Below are 15,249 nucleotides of genomic sequence, written 5' to 3'. Positions count from 1 at the left end.
TATCTCAGCTTCTATATTTTGCAACCCAATTACAACATGGTGATATAACGTATGAAAGGCGATTGTACCATGCCCAGGGACGTTGTGCGGAACTATAACTTGGAACAACGCCGGGAGTGTACGTCTACGCAAACGGCACCCATGCGCACAAACACCTCTCGTAAAGATGAAGCTATACCATAAATCATAGAAAGAATTACCCGCAAAGCCTTAATGACGGTGAGTTTCACCGCAACAACAGTTAATGCCCCGCGAGACCCTTGCAACACCACGCACGATACTCATGCGTCCCAACACTTAACGCATTTCTCCAAATGAAGAAGCTAAAGTTCTGCTCTCCCTACTAGTGGTAGAATAGCTTTCAAGCGCAGCTATTATACTCTCCAGCAACAAGGCCCATGGGTGAAATCCTGTTGAGCACACATATTGTAACCCATCAGTCCAACCGCATCCCGCATCAAAGCCTGATGCCTTGCGAGCAGTGAGCATCAGTACAGTTACGGCGGCCATCCAGAGCCGCAATACAACTGAAGCAACTCCAACTGCGCGTCGAAGTTAAAGTACCCACACCCCGAAACATCGGGGAAGGTAGGGAGTGCTAATGGCCACGGTTGAAGCTGTACCCCCTCTACTTCACGCAATCACGCGGAACCACGCACCGTAAACATCAATGGACGCCTATGCCTGCAGAAAGATTTGCATGTCACCGCAATGAGGCTCGCAATGAGCATCTTTTTTCCATGTACACACTGGGACCAAACGCCTGAATGACCTGTCTCCCCGACCAAACACAGGAGACAGGACATCCGAAATTCACATAGCCTCATAGATGACCGCATTTGCTCGCCCCATTGCTCACCCGTCATGTCCGGACTCCACGATGACTCTTCCTAACGGCCTCGCCTTCACGACCGCTTTCGTAACCGCCAGAATGAAGCCGTCCGGCCTACAGGTGGTGTGTTGCCCTCGTCTCCATGCATGCATGCGTCCCGCTACCCCGATCGCCGCGAGGGTCTCCCTGGTCCCCTGAGCAATAGCACTGTCGTAAGGCGACAACAGCGTACATCCGCACGTACCCAGCTCGCAAGTGACATCTATCGCAAATCCGCCAATCACCCGCCAATGCCGGCCTTCACCACACTTACGAAACCCTAAATTCCCCCATTTACCACCGGGTTGACTCCAACTCTGATGCATCCATCCGTCACCCTCGCCCTCACCTCGTCTCATCGCACTTGGGCGCCATCGACACACCCAGCAGCTCCATCCGCTCCATGCGGGCCGCGGCCATCGACACAGGAGAGAAAGGCTTCAGAGCGAAAGGGCGTCAGCTTCCGCAGCAAGGGCTACACCCCAAGAAGAAACGGTTCGGCGCCGGAAGATCCAGCGTTGCCCTCTCCCTCCCCGAATCAGGCAGCCATCCGCACGCGCCTACCCCAAGTCAGCACCAGGCCCCTGATTCAGCACTCATCTCCTGCTCCTGAGGGCCGTATGTCGGCGGCCCGATTAGCGCCCGGCCAGCAGCTAGAACCAGGTATCCATGTTCAGGGGTGTGAGGACGCGTTGCTGGGGTGCCACCCTGTGGCTCAGCTGGTCATGCATGCTTTTGTATGTACACATGCGTCAGGTGTTAGGGCGGAGCGCCGTGTAATTCAAGCGCTGTAGGGCCCCGATAAGGCAGCCAGAAGGGGGATCACGTCACTGTGGTGCTGCTGGTGATGACGAACTGCGCACAGTTGGGTCACTGTCGGTCAATTTGAGGTCAGTACCCTAACGACATACACCCCTGGCTGGAGGCAAATGGCTTCACCGGCATAAGCAGAGTCCTTGCATGCGCGAGCTACCCCAACGCTGCTCTATTTCTAGCTGCATAGTTGTTAATCGACGACACGCATGCGGTTAGCCAGGAACACACCGGCTTCGTCCACGCAGTGGTTTTTGTCTGATGCCCACAATTGCCTCATTGGATTTCCTAATGACACGCGGGCAGTTGACCAGCGCCTACAAGCCATCAGCTTTACCCAAGACGCGTTGATCTTTGAGGAGCAAAGCGTGGCATGCTTACGACACGAAAACGGTATCTTATGCGCCAGTTGCTGCAACAAACATGAACACGCCATTGCGATGGCGACACCGCGATAGGTAAGAGCACGCGTGGGGCTTAAGTGTTTTGCAGACTGTCGCAGCAATCTCTTGACTGGAGGTACAGACGATGCCGTATCTAAACCATTATCACTGACGAATGAGTCAGCAGTGGAAGACAATTTAGCGCAAGCCTATGAGCGTTGACAATTTCTTCTGAACAGTACACTTTCAGATAATCAGGCCCCCGACGATATCCTTTAGCTAGCTCCGAAGCTGTTAACAGTTACAAGCAGTTTTGTCAGATCGGTTTCGGATGTTACAGCCATCATAAAGTAAAGGCTAATTTTAGTTATATCAACTACACAGTAACAATAAGCAACTGCAGGTGCTCATGCTTCAAGGGCTTGAGGACCGGCTTTCCAACTGACAGGCACGTATCGGGCATGCACACGAAAGCTAGCAGGACTACGCTAGGAGAACCACGTAATATGTGCATCCCCGTTCTTGTCAAAGATACGATAGCGCGGTGTCAAACAGTGTGTTTCTTCCGCAACGAGTATCCACACGATGTGTAGTCAATGTTTTAGGTTAACTCTAGGTAACTGTATTTATCGTCTTCGGCCTTCGTTCAGTTGCTTGGCACTGTCGCTGCACCCGCTGCTTCTCTCCAGCCCCAGTTGCCTTCCCGACACAGGCCGCACCCCGATCAGATCAGGAGCAACACGCACGCCCTGGAGCCCCGCCAACACCAAGATCACCCCAGAATCCTCAAAATCTAAACCTCTACACCACCAACAACAACCCTACCACCACCACTAGCGCCACAAGGGTCACCATCTCTTAGCATAACCATGGGGGGGCTCTCCCTGGACCTTCCCGAGCAGCTAGCCTTCTACGGCTCCTACCACAACCATCCCCTCAACCAGCTCATCCACTTCTTCTGCGTGCCAGCTATATTATGGTCTTGCTTCGTGTGGCTAAGTGCGGCTGGGCCGCTGCTGCCCGTACCCGCTTTGGCGCCTCCCACTTGGCTGGGCCCTGCCTGGGCCGCCGCACTTCAGCCCACCAACCCAGCCTTTCTGCTCGTGGCCGCCTACAGCGCCTTCTACCTGGCGCTGGACCTTTTCGCGGGGACCACCTGGGCGCTGGTGGTGGGGCTGCCGCTGGCCTGGACAGCCACAGCCTTCACCGCTGCCATTCCCCGGGCGTGGGCGTGGGCGCTGAGTGTTCACGTGCTCGGGTGGTACATGCAGATACATCCGGGGCATGCGGTTCTGGAGCGGCGCAAGCCGGCACTGATGGATAGCTTGGTGCAGGTGAGGCTAGCCTGGGTTAGCGACGCAACTGGGTGCTCTTGCTTCCAACTGGGGCAGCACAGAGCCCAGGTGGGCCTGGCAGCAAGCTCGGTGAGGCAAGCTGAGAGGTTTGGACGGGTCAGGCTCACGCCGCCTGTCCTTTTCTTTGTGAGTAGGAGATGCAGATAGAGGGGCGGGAATAGAGGGGGATGCAGGTGGTCATCTTAGGGGGGAGGGCCATGCTGATTGTCTTAGGGTCGCGGAGGGGGACCGCATAACGAAGGAGCGCCAGTGATGTTTGGCCATTGACAATGGTATCCTGCAGGCGCCATAATGATTAGGCCGGGACGGAGGCATTGCTGCTGTTAGTGGGTTTTTGTTGGTGGTATCCGCCACGGTATGGTGCCTCGCCACAACTGTCAAAAGGCCTCTTCAATAGGTTCCGTCCAGGTCGGGTCTTCGAGGGCCTCGGCCGGCAGCATCGTCCAAATTGCCCTCCTCTTGTCGTCCCTCCTCCTCTTCAGGACATGCACCAAATAAATCAATGCCTGCTGCCGCACGGCCCCTGGATGGGTTCATCGCAAACCTTTGTGTGTATGTGTTCAGGCCTTCGCCCTGGCGCCGCTCTTCGTGTGGTTCGAGGCGCTGTTCCTGCTTGGCTACAGGCCAGCGCTGCGGGAGCAGCTCAAGCGGCGGGTGGCGCAGCTGATCGCGGACATGGATGCCCGGCGGCAACCTCTGACCTCGAGCAACTAGCAGGGTGGGGGGGACGGCTGAAGAAGGCCTTTCAGCTCACCGTGGTTTGCTGAGCGATGGTGGTGCTGGAGTTGGTGCTGCAGTGGTGGCTGGTTAGTGGACATACGAGTGCCGCGTGCAGCATGGAATCTGTTAATCAGTCGCCCTCTGTAGCGGTAGCGGGGGGATGGATGGTCCATGCGTACCGATGAAAAACCGAGGGGCATGGGTATGATGCAGGCGCCGGAAGAGGTGGACTTTGGACACCGACCTGGTGGCCTGTGGTCATTTTGATACGGCTCGTCCTGGTGCAAGGTCGATAGGAGCAGCTCGAGTCTTTTGAGGCTATAGAGTATTATGGCATATCTAGGCGGGGCTGCTGTTGGGCCCTTTGGTTGGTTAGTTGTTCGTTTGGCTTGATGGCAACGCAACTGATCACGACGTGGAAAGAGTGAGGCAGCCATGCTGTCCTGGCGGTTGGGTTGGGTTGGGTTGGCAGCATGAAGAATATCAGGAGACCTGAGTGGTGTTCAACTGTAGGCGGTTGGCAGTCCGTTATCCCTGCAGTACCAGACTACTTCCAAAAAGGGGGAGCATGTCACGGCAAAGAATGCACCAACAGGGTGCGTAACAAGATGTAACTGACGCAACTGAAGTGGAGTGCCAAGTCCCAAGAAGTGCTGGGAGGGAGGGAGGGAGTGCGGGGAGCTGCCAGGCTGGGCCTTTGTTGTAGCTTTGTGGAATAATGCCAATAGACACTTGAAGCCTGTCTCAGGCCGGCACTGCCCCGGCCACGGTATCCAACCGCGCGCTCCGAACGTAAGTAGAGTATAAATTCTAAGACAAACAACTCGTCCTGTGAGCATAGACGATTTCAGTAGCAGTTCGTGGAATTCAGGAATAACTGTCGTACAGATCCTTGATGTTCAGTTCCGGTGTTTCTTACAAATAATCCTTTGACCGCCATATCCGTTGCAAAGGATATCTTCTTCGTAATCAGGCTTGCTAGATTTGTTAATGAACTTATCATTACTGTGCAACTATCTATCGCGCTACAACAGCCTCCTCCCTTTCCGGCCTTCCCTTCCCCCTCCCCCAAACAAGGAGGGGGGCAGGGTGATAAGGTGGCCACCACCGCCCACCCTTGCGCCAGGCTCACCGTATTAGTCTGTCTGAGAAATGATGATGATTGCTTTAAGAAATTCACAGGTTGCTTTAAGATTTTGCAGGGTTTAAGACCTAAATAGTTTGCAACACACGCTCGTCTACCTGCCTGTCGGCCAATCCAAGGTCTCAGGCTCAGTATGACTGCCTGTCAATCTCAGGTCTCCGGGCGGAGTTCTACTAATCAGTTAGCTAATCCCATGTCTCTCGACATATCGAGTCTCACCGGAACTTTCGGAGTACAGAACACCTGCAGTCCGAACCAGAGGTCGGCAAACGCCACGGGTACCACGGGTCCTTCCGTTGTACCCGTTGCAGAAATTCAACTCTATTCTTCATCACGGGTACGGCAGCCGTACGGCAGGGTGCAGAAATTCCCCCCAGCAGGCAGGTTTGCGCAGTTTTGAAGCTATAAACTTCATCATTAGCTTACCAAACCTTCCATAATTGGGCGCAACAAGACAACTGTGGCTTTAACAGCGATGGTGTAACGTAGTAAGTTTGGTAAATCGGCCCGCAGACACTCTTCTCTCGGCTTTTAGCAAAAAACGTTTCCATAAAGTTATTCGACCCTGGCACCAGTCCCGTGACAGTTATTCAGGGTTTGCCGACCTCTGGACCGAACACCTATGAGGCCTATGTTTGGATTTCGGCTATATAATAAATAATATTTTACCAATCTTAGGCAGAGTTGCTTTAGCTTCATACATTGAACCCAGACATCGTGCACTCTCCTTAGCCAAAACGGCCTCAAACGGCCTCACCAGCCAGCCTGAGCTCATTACATGATGCTTGGACAGCACCCCTTGTGTCGCTGTCGCTAGCAAAAACGAGGCCGTTCCAACATTTCAGCACAGCTGGCCGCATGCCCAAATCATCACACAACCTGTCCTAGTTGCCTTCTCCCAAACCAAAATCTATTAACAGCCATATGGTTCGCAGGGCAAAAGTTAAGCAGTCATAAGTTCGAAAGACAGATAGAGACCACACACCATCCACAGTCCGAGAGCTAAGCAGTTATGTATTCAAAACACATAAAGCGGGATGCAAGGGGAGTACCCTGGGCCCTACACAAAAGCGTGCAGTGCTATACCCTCATGGCCTCCCGTGGGACCCGCGCGAGCCAAACAAATTAGCCAGTCAGTTGTGCTACACATATGAGTGTAGCTATGCGAATGTAACCAACCTAAATTTTGTGCTGTCTCATTTATAATTTCAGCAACTATACTTCTTATGCGCAAGAAACACCCAAATCATCTGTCATTAATCGGTGAGGCTGTTTCTCAACCGTAAACGACAGGCGCCGCTGCACCTGCTGAGCAACAACAAAAGTACTACTTACGCAAATTTTTCCCTAGTTTTAATAATATCATATTCGATCTTTGGAGTTCTGGCATCTATCAAGGAACTTCGCAGTGGAGAGTTGGATCGTTACAAGCTTTCAAACGAACCCGAACGCTCATGAAGCGCCTTAATCTGGAGACAAAGTAAAGAAAAGTTTTGTTGATCTCACGAAGATTGGTTTAATTCAGTTAAGGACGCACGGGAAATGAGATGACCCCGACGGGCTGCGGCACAGAGTGCGTCAGAGCGTAATACGCCAGACAATATCGCTGGCCGATGCTATAATGCACAGAGCTGCTCACGGCATGCCGATCTCTAGGCTTTGTTTAAAGCGTTGCCTTGCTCAGCAACGGTGAGAATGGTTGACGCCAGACGAGAGAATGAGCACTTGAGTACCAATGGCATGTTGGGCAAGATGCGCTTATGCAGCAATTATATGCATAAAGTTCTATTTCCGTATCAGGTCATAGTGCCTCATCTGACCTTCAACCATCTTCGGTAGCTGCCTAATTGGATACGAGATTATGCCATGCATAATCAGTGTTGGTCACAGACTCCTTACTTCTACACAAAGTATTTTATTTTAGAGAAGACTATGTTTTTAGAGTAAGTCTTGAATTAAGGAGCAAGGATTTCCGGTAGTCCGAAGATGGCGGACGGCAAAGGGTTTCGCTGTCCCGCCTGTGCAACACGTTGCACCAATGTCTATGAAAGAGCAGTGATGGCTGTACAAAGAAAGCTTAACAGAACAACGGGTGCAGTAGGGGCTTTCGTTGCCCGTCGACCAGTCTTGGTTGTCGTTCTCAGCATCCTGGCTACGGCAGCAGCCGGAGCCGGTTGGGCTCGCTTCAGCATAGAAAGCGCGGCGGACAAGCTATGGTATGCTCGCGCATTTCCCGTCCCGCTTTCCCTTTCCTTGCCCATCGATAAGAAATCGCACCTCCGAACTATCGCCATGTAGGGTGCCGCAAGATTCGCAAGCCATGAAGGACGGAGATTGGATCTCGGAAAACTATGTCAGTGGGGGCGGATATGCGCAGGTAGGGCGATGCTGGAGCTTGTCCAACTACCTCCAACTCCCCATATCCAACCGTGTTGTACGCCATACCTCCGCTATTTGACGAACAGTTCTCTAGCGCCGTGCAGACGACGTGTAGATGCACATGCCCCATCGTCCATCTTACCAATGATGGCAGCCTTCATATCCGATATGCGCCACTGCACGCACTACCACCCTCCATCTTTTTACAGGTGCTGGGCTCTGTTTTGTCCAACCGCAAGTCGCAGTACGGCAGCAACGCACTGCAGCTATCGGTGAGCTTGCTCGTGTCCCCGGACCTGGACCCGGAAGATCCCATCCGGCGCCTTGTGGCCCCCCTGCCGCACCGGCGTATGTTAGACCGGGGGTTAAGGAGGGGAAAATGACAGCGCACCCTTGATGTAATGGAACCTGGTTGTGGGTACATACGTACATACATGTATACATACAGACACACATACAGACACACATACAGACACACATACAGACACACATACAGATACACATACAGACACACAGACACACATACAGACACACATACAGACACACATACAGACATACATACATACGTGCGTGCACACACACGGCACACAATCCCGTCCACTTCCGTAGCACGGTCTTGGTGCACTCTTGATGCGAGGGCCGGTGACCCGTGCATGAGTGAGCACTGTTTGACTGTGTTGTTGGCACCTACAAGCGACTCTCCGAGGCCTTCCCTCACTCGTCACTCAGTCCCCCATTCGACGCATTGATTATCATCATCATCATCATGAATATATTATCATTATGTTTTGTTTAGTTCTCTTTGTTGTCGTAATATGTTATTTACATGCCGTCCTCCCTTCCCACTCGCCTTCCCTCACAACCCCTTATCATCAAGGTGTTTTGGGAGTTGTTCCAGGTGGATGCTGCCGTACGGGCCATCACCGTGACAGCCGGTGGTCGTACATACAAATGGACAGACATGTGCGAAACGGACTTCGGCGGCAACTGCAAATACACAGGGTGCGCGGCTCGAACCACTCCTTGAGAAGAGGCTCACTGTATGTCTGATGTGTGGGACAGGGGATTATATCTTCACCCGTGGCCGCTACCCGGTGAAACCCTGCCTTCCCCGGTATTTCGGGGCACCCTCATCTAGTCACCCTTGTATTGTATTGTATTGTGGTTACAGTATTTCCGCCGCCGACGCGGCGGGTGCCCTCACGAGCCGTGAGGCTCCAGAGCACGCTGTTGACGCTCATCAAAAACCTCAGTAAGGAAAGTAGCGATTTTCCTCGGATTGGTATTAAGAAATACCTTGCGCATATCAGTATCTTCAACGTTAATCAGAAACCTATTACGCAACTCAGTATACGCCTCACACTCCATGAGCACATGGTATTCATCCTCAACCTTACCCGACGTACAGACCTGACACGTACGGCACTCTCTCGGCCTATGGTGTCCTTTGTTGACCTCCAAAGGCCAACAACAAAGACGGAATTTGGCAACCATACGCAACTGGTTGGCCGGCAAATAAACACGCAAATAGCCTGTGGGATCGGAGCCCTCTCTTGCTGGTGAAGGGGAGCCCATCCAGTTATGATACCTGCAAAGCGAAACCCCTTTACCTTGGAACACACGCGGATCACCCCCTTGGCTGAACTGATCCCAGTCACTTAAAAGGAACGCAGATAACTTCTCAGTAGATCGCTCAGGTCCAGAACCCACCACCACCGGCGTCCGGATCAGTTGGCAAGTCTTTATTCCAAGTCACCACCGTCCATCGACTAGGGGCACTCCTACATTCCGCCATCGGAAGGGCTTTCGACCCTGACAATCTCGATCCCGGAACTTCCAGGGGCATCAGCGTGTGCGTTACCAGTAGTGCCTGACCTACGTAGGTAGGTAGGTAGGTAGGTGGGTAGGTAGGTAGGTAGGTAGGTGTATAACGCCTAAAAGGGCCTCAGAGGTAAGGCAGATGAGGAAAGCTCGGGGTCAGATCGCTGCATTGCCCCCAGGCTAGCAGTAGCAGTAGGCAGTGTGTGCTCTACCTGTCGATGTGCCTATCTAACCACCTGTAAGAGCATACGGCCCCATATGGATGACAAGTATGTATGCCCGAAGGTGTCCCGAAACCTCCGGGAGGGTAGTGGTAGTGGGGACAGCCAGGCCAGTGGCAACGGATTAACCTACCTGTACCCGGACACACCATAAACAGAGTCACACAGAGTCACACATTCTCATACAACAATACCATCAGCCCCCTCCTCATCCCTCCCTTCCCATCCCCCTTTCACGATACTCCATGCCCGCCTACTTCGGCATTCGGCATTGTGTGACTCACGTAACCCCCTTTTGTCCCTTTATTCCAGCTCACGTCATCCCTTTCTCTTCTCACTTCACTTTTCATTAGCTTTTCGCTGCCTTTACACCTACCTTATGGCTTGGGTCTACTGCTCTTCTTCTGCTCTTATTTTAGTCTTGGCGGCTAGGTAGGTAGTTTTCCGCTGTCGTCATCACTACATCATCCCGAGGACGGCTTCTTCACAACCGCCGACTGGTCAGTTCTGTTTTTCTTTACATATGACGCAGCAGTCTTTCCTTGGCATCAGGTTCACTCGCTCGTGGTTCGTCTTTTCCCCCTGTCCCCACCCTGCCCCACGGGTCCCTCAGGCCCTTAAATTTGTGGAGCATGAACTTCACCGAGTACTTAACGCACGTCAACGGCTCGTCAACCGACCCAACTGTCGGTAACCGCAACGCACTCATCCAGGCGGTCAACCAAGCGAAGTTCCCGGACGAAACGTAAGAACTCTTGACAGATTGGGGTGGGGTGGCGCCGGGAGCAGAAGGGGGAAGTTTGCCTGTCTGCCCATCTGTCTTTCTGCATGACCGCACTGAGTAATAACATCTTACTAAGACCAAAGCGTTAGAGGCCATCCTGAAATGGCATGCATTTGCTTGATAGCATTAGTCAACCACCAACCACCGGACCAACCAACCACCAACCACCGGACCATTTATCCTCAAACCGATATACCTGACCAGTACTCGATGCGCCGCATACTGCCCTCCCCAAACTCCTCCAACTACCTCCACCTCCCCGTTACAACCCCCAACCTGCAAATCCCCCAAATCCCCCTCTCCCACCCACCCACTCCACCCGCCCCTCCACCTCCTATCCACCCCCGCCACGCCACAGGGCGGTGTCCACACTCTCCATCTTCGGCGGCCTCGTGCTGAGCCCGCTGTCCAGCCCGGCACCGGGCCGACCGCCACTCTACTTGTCATCTGCGGAGGCTGTATCCCTGCCGTACAGCCTGCGGAGCAGCCTGGACAGTGACGTGGAGGACAAATTTTACGAGAAGTTCCTTGACATCCTGGAGGACTGGACGAGCAAGGCGCAGTACACGTCCCTGGCGTACATCTTCGGCAGCAGTGTTAGCGACGAGATTGGTCGGTCCGTGACCAACGACTTGTACCTCATCATTATTTCTGTTGCCTTATTCATTCTGGTGGCGGTTGTCGGTTTGTCCAGGTGGGGAGGTGGGGAGTGTGCAGGGCATTGGTGGGGTTGAGAATGTTGGTCCAGGGGTGCACCTACATCATTACTCCGCCTTCCCGCCTGTATTGAACTGTGTTATACTGTACTGTACTGTACTATACTGTACTGTACTGTACTATGCCGCTATGCCGCACACACATGTCCGCACCTGCTCGGCCTTCCAGCATAACCCCCACGCCCCCTCCTGTCCGTACACTTGCCGTACACGCAACTGATTTTTGTGACTTCTGTTACTCCCGCCAGCTCCCCCCCGCTCTATGTAACCCACTCATCTCCCCCTCCCCACTAGCTCCTCTTATCTCCCTTCCTAAACCTCCTTTCCCCGCTACCCCCCTCCTTAACCTCCTCCCCCCGATGTGTGCCCTCCTCCTCCACCTCTCCTGTTCCTCAGGTGTCACCTCGTGGGCACACGCAGCTCCCTCGCGCTGCTGGGGGTGGTCAGTTCCGTACTTGCCATGATTGCCGGGTACGGCTTGTCGCTGCTCTTCGGCTGCCCTTTTAATACTCTGTCCCAGGTGGGGGGGCCAGGGGGGCCGGGGGAGGGTTGTGATGGCGTATGTATGTATGTATGTGGCTCCTCCGGGGGGATGTCCCGAGCACCACCCAGGGGACCATCGCCGCCACAACTTGAACCTCAATCTGAACCTGGATCTGGGGCGGTGCACCGCGTGCATGGTGCGTGTTGCCCGGACAGTTCTCTCTTGGCTTGATGCTGGCGCGGTGTGGTGTGGTGTGGTGTGGTATGGTGTGGTGTGGTGTGGTGTGGTGTTTCGCTATGTGTAAATACCCCCCAACCCTCTCTTGGGAGGGGGTATTTGGAGGTTAGCAGTTATGTTTGTTGTATTTGCATTCCATGATTATCTCCCCCTCCCTCTCCCCGGTCTCAATCCGGAACCCCGTTAGACCTTGCCATACGTCCTCCTAGGCCTTTCAGTGGACTGCATGTTCATCCTGGTCAAAGCGTACGACGGTGCCGTGGCGGCGGCAGCGGCGGGGGGGCCGTCTGGCGGCGGCGGCGGTTCCCTGGAGTTCCGGTTCCGGAGCCTGCTGTCCTCCGCGGGCAGCAGTGTTATTGTGACTCTACTCGCCTCCGCCGTGGCCTTCGCCCTGGGTGCCGTCAGCGAGCTGCCCGCCGTGCAGTGGTTCAGTGCGTACGCCGCCCTGGGGGTGGTGTGCATCCTCATAGCCACGGTGGGTGGTAGTGGAAACTGGGTTGGATGCCGTGCGAGATCCCTTTCCTGAAAGGGGTGCGTGCCCCGGCCCTGACCAGGAGGACCACAATCACCACCACCACCACCACCACCACCACCACCACCAACAGCAACAACATCAAAATCAACATCAGGAGCCCACCTGCCACCTGTCAGGTCCTATGTCCCCATCCTGCGGATCAACTGATCTCCCATCACCCGACCACACAACCCATCACCCGACCACACAACCCATCACCCGACCACACCCACGTCCCACCCCCCTTTATACCCCCGCGTCCACCCCCCCCTTAGCTGACCTTCTTCACGGGGGTCTTTGTGCTCACCGAACGCCGCATCTCCGCCAACCGCCTGGACTGCTGCTGCTGCGTCACCAGCGGGGGCCCCCCCCTGCCCTCCGCGGCTACCGCACTGTACTGCTGGGAAGACTCACGAAACGCGGAGGATTCCACCACCACCACCACCAACAACAACAACAACAACAACACGTCCGGTGCAAAAACGAGCGCACAGCAGCATCAACAGGAAGTCGTAATGGCCGTGGTGGTTTCGGCGCCAACCGCCCAAACAGCGGCAGGGCCATGGGTGTATCCCCCGCCGCAGCAGCAGGTTCCACCGGCCCGTGCCGGCGGGGTGGCTGGGGGGCCTCCGCTGGCGGTGGCCGCGGAGGGCGGCGGGGGGCCCGCTGACCCAGCTGGGACTCGACAGACGGTGAGTGCGGAGGAGAGGCGGGGATCTCAAGGGGGGCCTTATGGAGCTTAGGAAGGTGGGGGGAGGCCCTCCGGTCGTTGTGCGATAAGGCCAGGAGCCTAGGGGCTCGGGGGTCAAGAGGGCAAGGAGGGCGGACCACCAGTTCACCTTATTTCAATATAAATTTTATGTGCTATTTTTTCAAATCATTTTTTATTTTTTTATTAGGCGGTCGCATGACCTGCGGAGGAAGCGGAGGGCAAGGCACGTGTGTCTTGGGAGGGTGGGGGACCTACCGGCAGACGTGAAGATGTCGGGAGAGGACAGGCCGGTCCGCATCTCCGTACGGGCCGCCGCCGCTGCCGCCGCCGCTGTCCCCCTCCACCACAACTCCCCACCCAACCCCCGCCGGGCCACCCCACACACCGCCTGACTGGCTGCCGCACCCCGCGACCCAATCCGAGACAAGACAGCCGCCGCTGCCGCCTCCTTTCCCCTGCAACGACCCGCCTCCGTGCAGGACCTTGCCTTACACGCCGCCGCTGCTGGCGCCAGTCCCAGCACCACCACCTCCGACCCCAACCTCTTGAAGCTGCTGTTTGGTCGCTACTACGCGCCTCTGCTGGCCAAGTGGTACGTCAAGGTGCTGGTGCTCGCTGTGTTCATCGGTTGGGCCGTGCTGTGCGGAGTGGGTATCCCGCGACTGAAGGAGGGGCAGCCGCTGAGCGAGCTGGCGCCTGACGACAGCTACCTTCAGGACTACGTGGCCATCACCAAGGATACGGTGAGGGCGGGGAGGAGGGAGGTGTGTGTGACGCGGGGGGAGGAAGGGAAGGGGGAATGTTTCTAAGAAGCGCGGGAGTGGGAGGAGGATTGGAGTGAAATGACCGAAGGGGAGGGGGGGGAGGGGGAATGGGGAATGGGGGGGGGGTAGAAAAGGGGTGGCTGGATGATTGCACAGCGATGTACGGCGGTGGGGAGAACTCGGAGAATCTGGGGTAATATATTGTTTTTAGATCCAGGCCCCATTTGGTGATGCTTATGTACGACTAGGCGGGCTGTTGTTCAGAGCGGGCCCCCCCGTCCCGTCGCGTTGCACCGTAGTACCCGCAGGTTGAGGACGGCTGCCAATATGCAAGTCGGCCCCTGTGTGCGCCGTCATGTGTTGATCGCTGCGACCGGGGGCCCCCGGGGCCGGGTCATGGGGACTGTAAGGGAGGGATCCTGTGCCAGTGGTGGCCGCGAGGCGACTCCATCCCCCCTCCCACTGACACCCTCCCCCTCATCGCCCCGGACTCCCCACCCCACCACGTACCACCTGCATACCTAGCTACCTAGCTACTTCCCTCACCTCCCTCCCCATGAAACCGCTGCCTCCATTTCAACGTCCTCTTTTTCTCGTCCTTCTCTTCCAACACCCCTCCGCACCCCCACCACCCCTCCGCACCCCCACCACCCCTCCGCACCCCCAACGCCCCTCCGCACCCTACCTCAGTTTCAGCAGCAGATTGGCAACCCCGCCTTCCTGTACTTCCGCGGGGTAGACCCCTCCAGCCCGCAGCAGCAGGCCAACATGTTGCGGGCGCTGGGCCGCACCCTGGACAACCGCTTCGTCAACTCCACCGTGTCGGCGTTTCAGGGGAATTGGCTCATCGACTTCATTAAGTGAGGGGGGAAAGGGGGAGAGGGGAGGGGAGAGAGAGGAGGGGAGGGAAGAGGGTGCAACGGGACCCCGCCGCTAAGGAGGCCGACCAAGCCGCATCCGGAGCGGTGTACGGCCTGGTGCCGTACAGCTGGGTTGCGGTGGGGTAGGTTGGAGTGGGGCAGGGTGAGGAGGGCGCGCTTGTGACTGCCTGCCTGGTTCAGTCAGCTTTGTGTCCTCAGTCCTCACCACCACCCCTCCCCCCTTCTCTCGTGCCATGATGTGTTTATGATGTCCTTATCATTTCCCCCGTTTCCCCTGGGGGTCCCCCTCCCCAGATGGGTCGAGACCACCCAGTCCGACGTGGCGCTGGTGCCGCTGGCGGGCTGTAGCAACCCCTACCTGGGGCGGGTGTCGGGCGACCTGGGGAAGTTCGTACAGCCCCACAACATCACCGGCTGCGTACCTCAGGACCGGTTCTACCCCTTGATTAG

General features: G+C 55.7%; 2 protein-coding genes across 2 annotated transcripts in view; both read left to right on the top strand.

Moving 5' to 3' along the window:
* Nucleotides 1–2,936: 2,936 nt before the first annotated feature.
* Nucleotides 2,937–4,136, top strand: VOLCADRAFT_57524 (uncharacterized protein; the record flags this gene model as incomplete). Its single annotated transcript, XM_002948050.1, has 2 exons — nucleotides 2,937–3,401; nucleotides 3,987–4,136. The coding sequence occupies 2 exons, from the start codon at nucleotides 2,937–2,939 to the stop codon at nucleotides 4,134–4,136; spliced, it is 615 nt and encodes a 204-aa protein (XP_002948096.1).
* Nucleotides 4,137–7,213: 3,077 nt separating this feature from the next.
* Nucleotides 7,214–15,249, top strand: part of VOLCADRAFT_120555 (uncharacterized protein) — a gene marked incomplete at its 3' end in the record, with an annotated part of 26,758 nt that continues 18,722 nt past the window's right edge. Inside the window, exons 1-14 of the mRNA XM_002948049.1 lie at nucleotides 7,214–7,502; nucleotides 7,585–7,663; nucleotides 7,875–7,937; nucleotides 8,543–8,667; nucleotides 10,321–10,452; nucleotides 10,850–10,960; nucleotides 11,087–11,185; nucleotides 11,604–11,727; nucleotides 12,116–12,403; nucleotides 12,718–13,134; nucleotides 13,634–13,801; nucleotides 13,871–13,897; nucleotides 14,609–14,778; nucleotides 15,094–15,166. Coding sequence (XP_002948095.1) covers nucleotides 7,273–7,502; nucleotides 7,585–7,663; nucleotides 7,875–7,937; nucleotides 8,543–8,667; nucleotides 10,321–10,452; nucleotides 10,850–10,960; nucleotides 11,087–11,185; nucleotides 11,604–11,727; nucleotides 12,116–12,403; nucleotides 12,718–13,134; nucleotides 13,634–13,801; nucleotides 13,871–13,897; nucleotides 14,609–14,778; nucleotides 15,094–15,166 — 2,106 coding nt within the window. The 5' untranslated portion in view covers nucleotides 7,214–7,272. The remainder of the gene's footprint in view (nucleotides 7,503–7,584; nucleotides 7,664–7,874; nucleotides 7,938–8,542; nucleotides 8,668–10,320; nucleotides 10,453–10,849; nucleotides 10,961–11,086; nucleotides 11,186–11,603; nucleotides 11,728–12,115; nucleotides 12,404–12,717; nucleotides 13,135–13,633; nucleotides 13,802–13,870; nucleotides 13,898–14,608; nucleotides 14,779–15,093; nucleotides 15,167–15,249) is intronic.

This window comes from Volvox carteri, assembly GCF_000143455.1.
Source record: "Volvox carteri f. nagariensis unplaced genomic scaffold VOLCAscaffold_8, whole genome shotgun sequence".
Lineage (NCBI taxonomy): Eukaryota > Viridiplantae > Chlorophyta > Chlorophyceae > Chlamydomonadales > Volvocaceae > Volvox > Volvox carteri.
The sequence above is the reverse complement of the archived record's forward strand: the minus strand, read 5'-3'. Positions and strand labels throughout refer to the sequence as shown.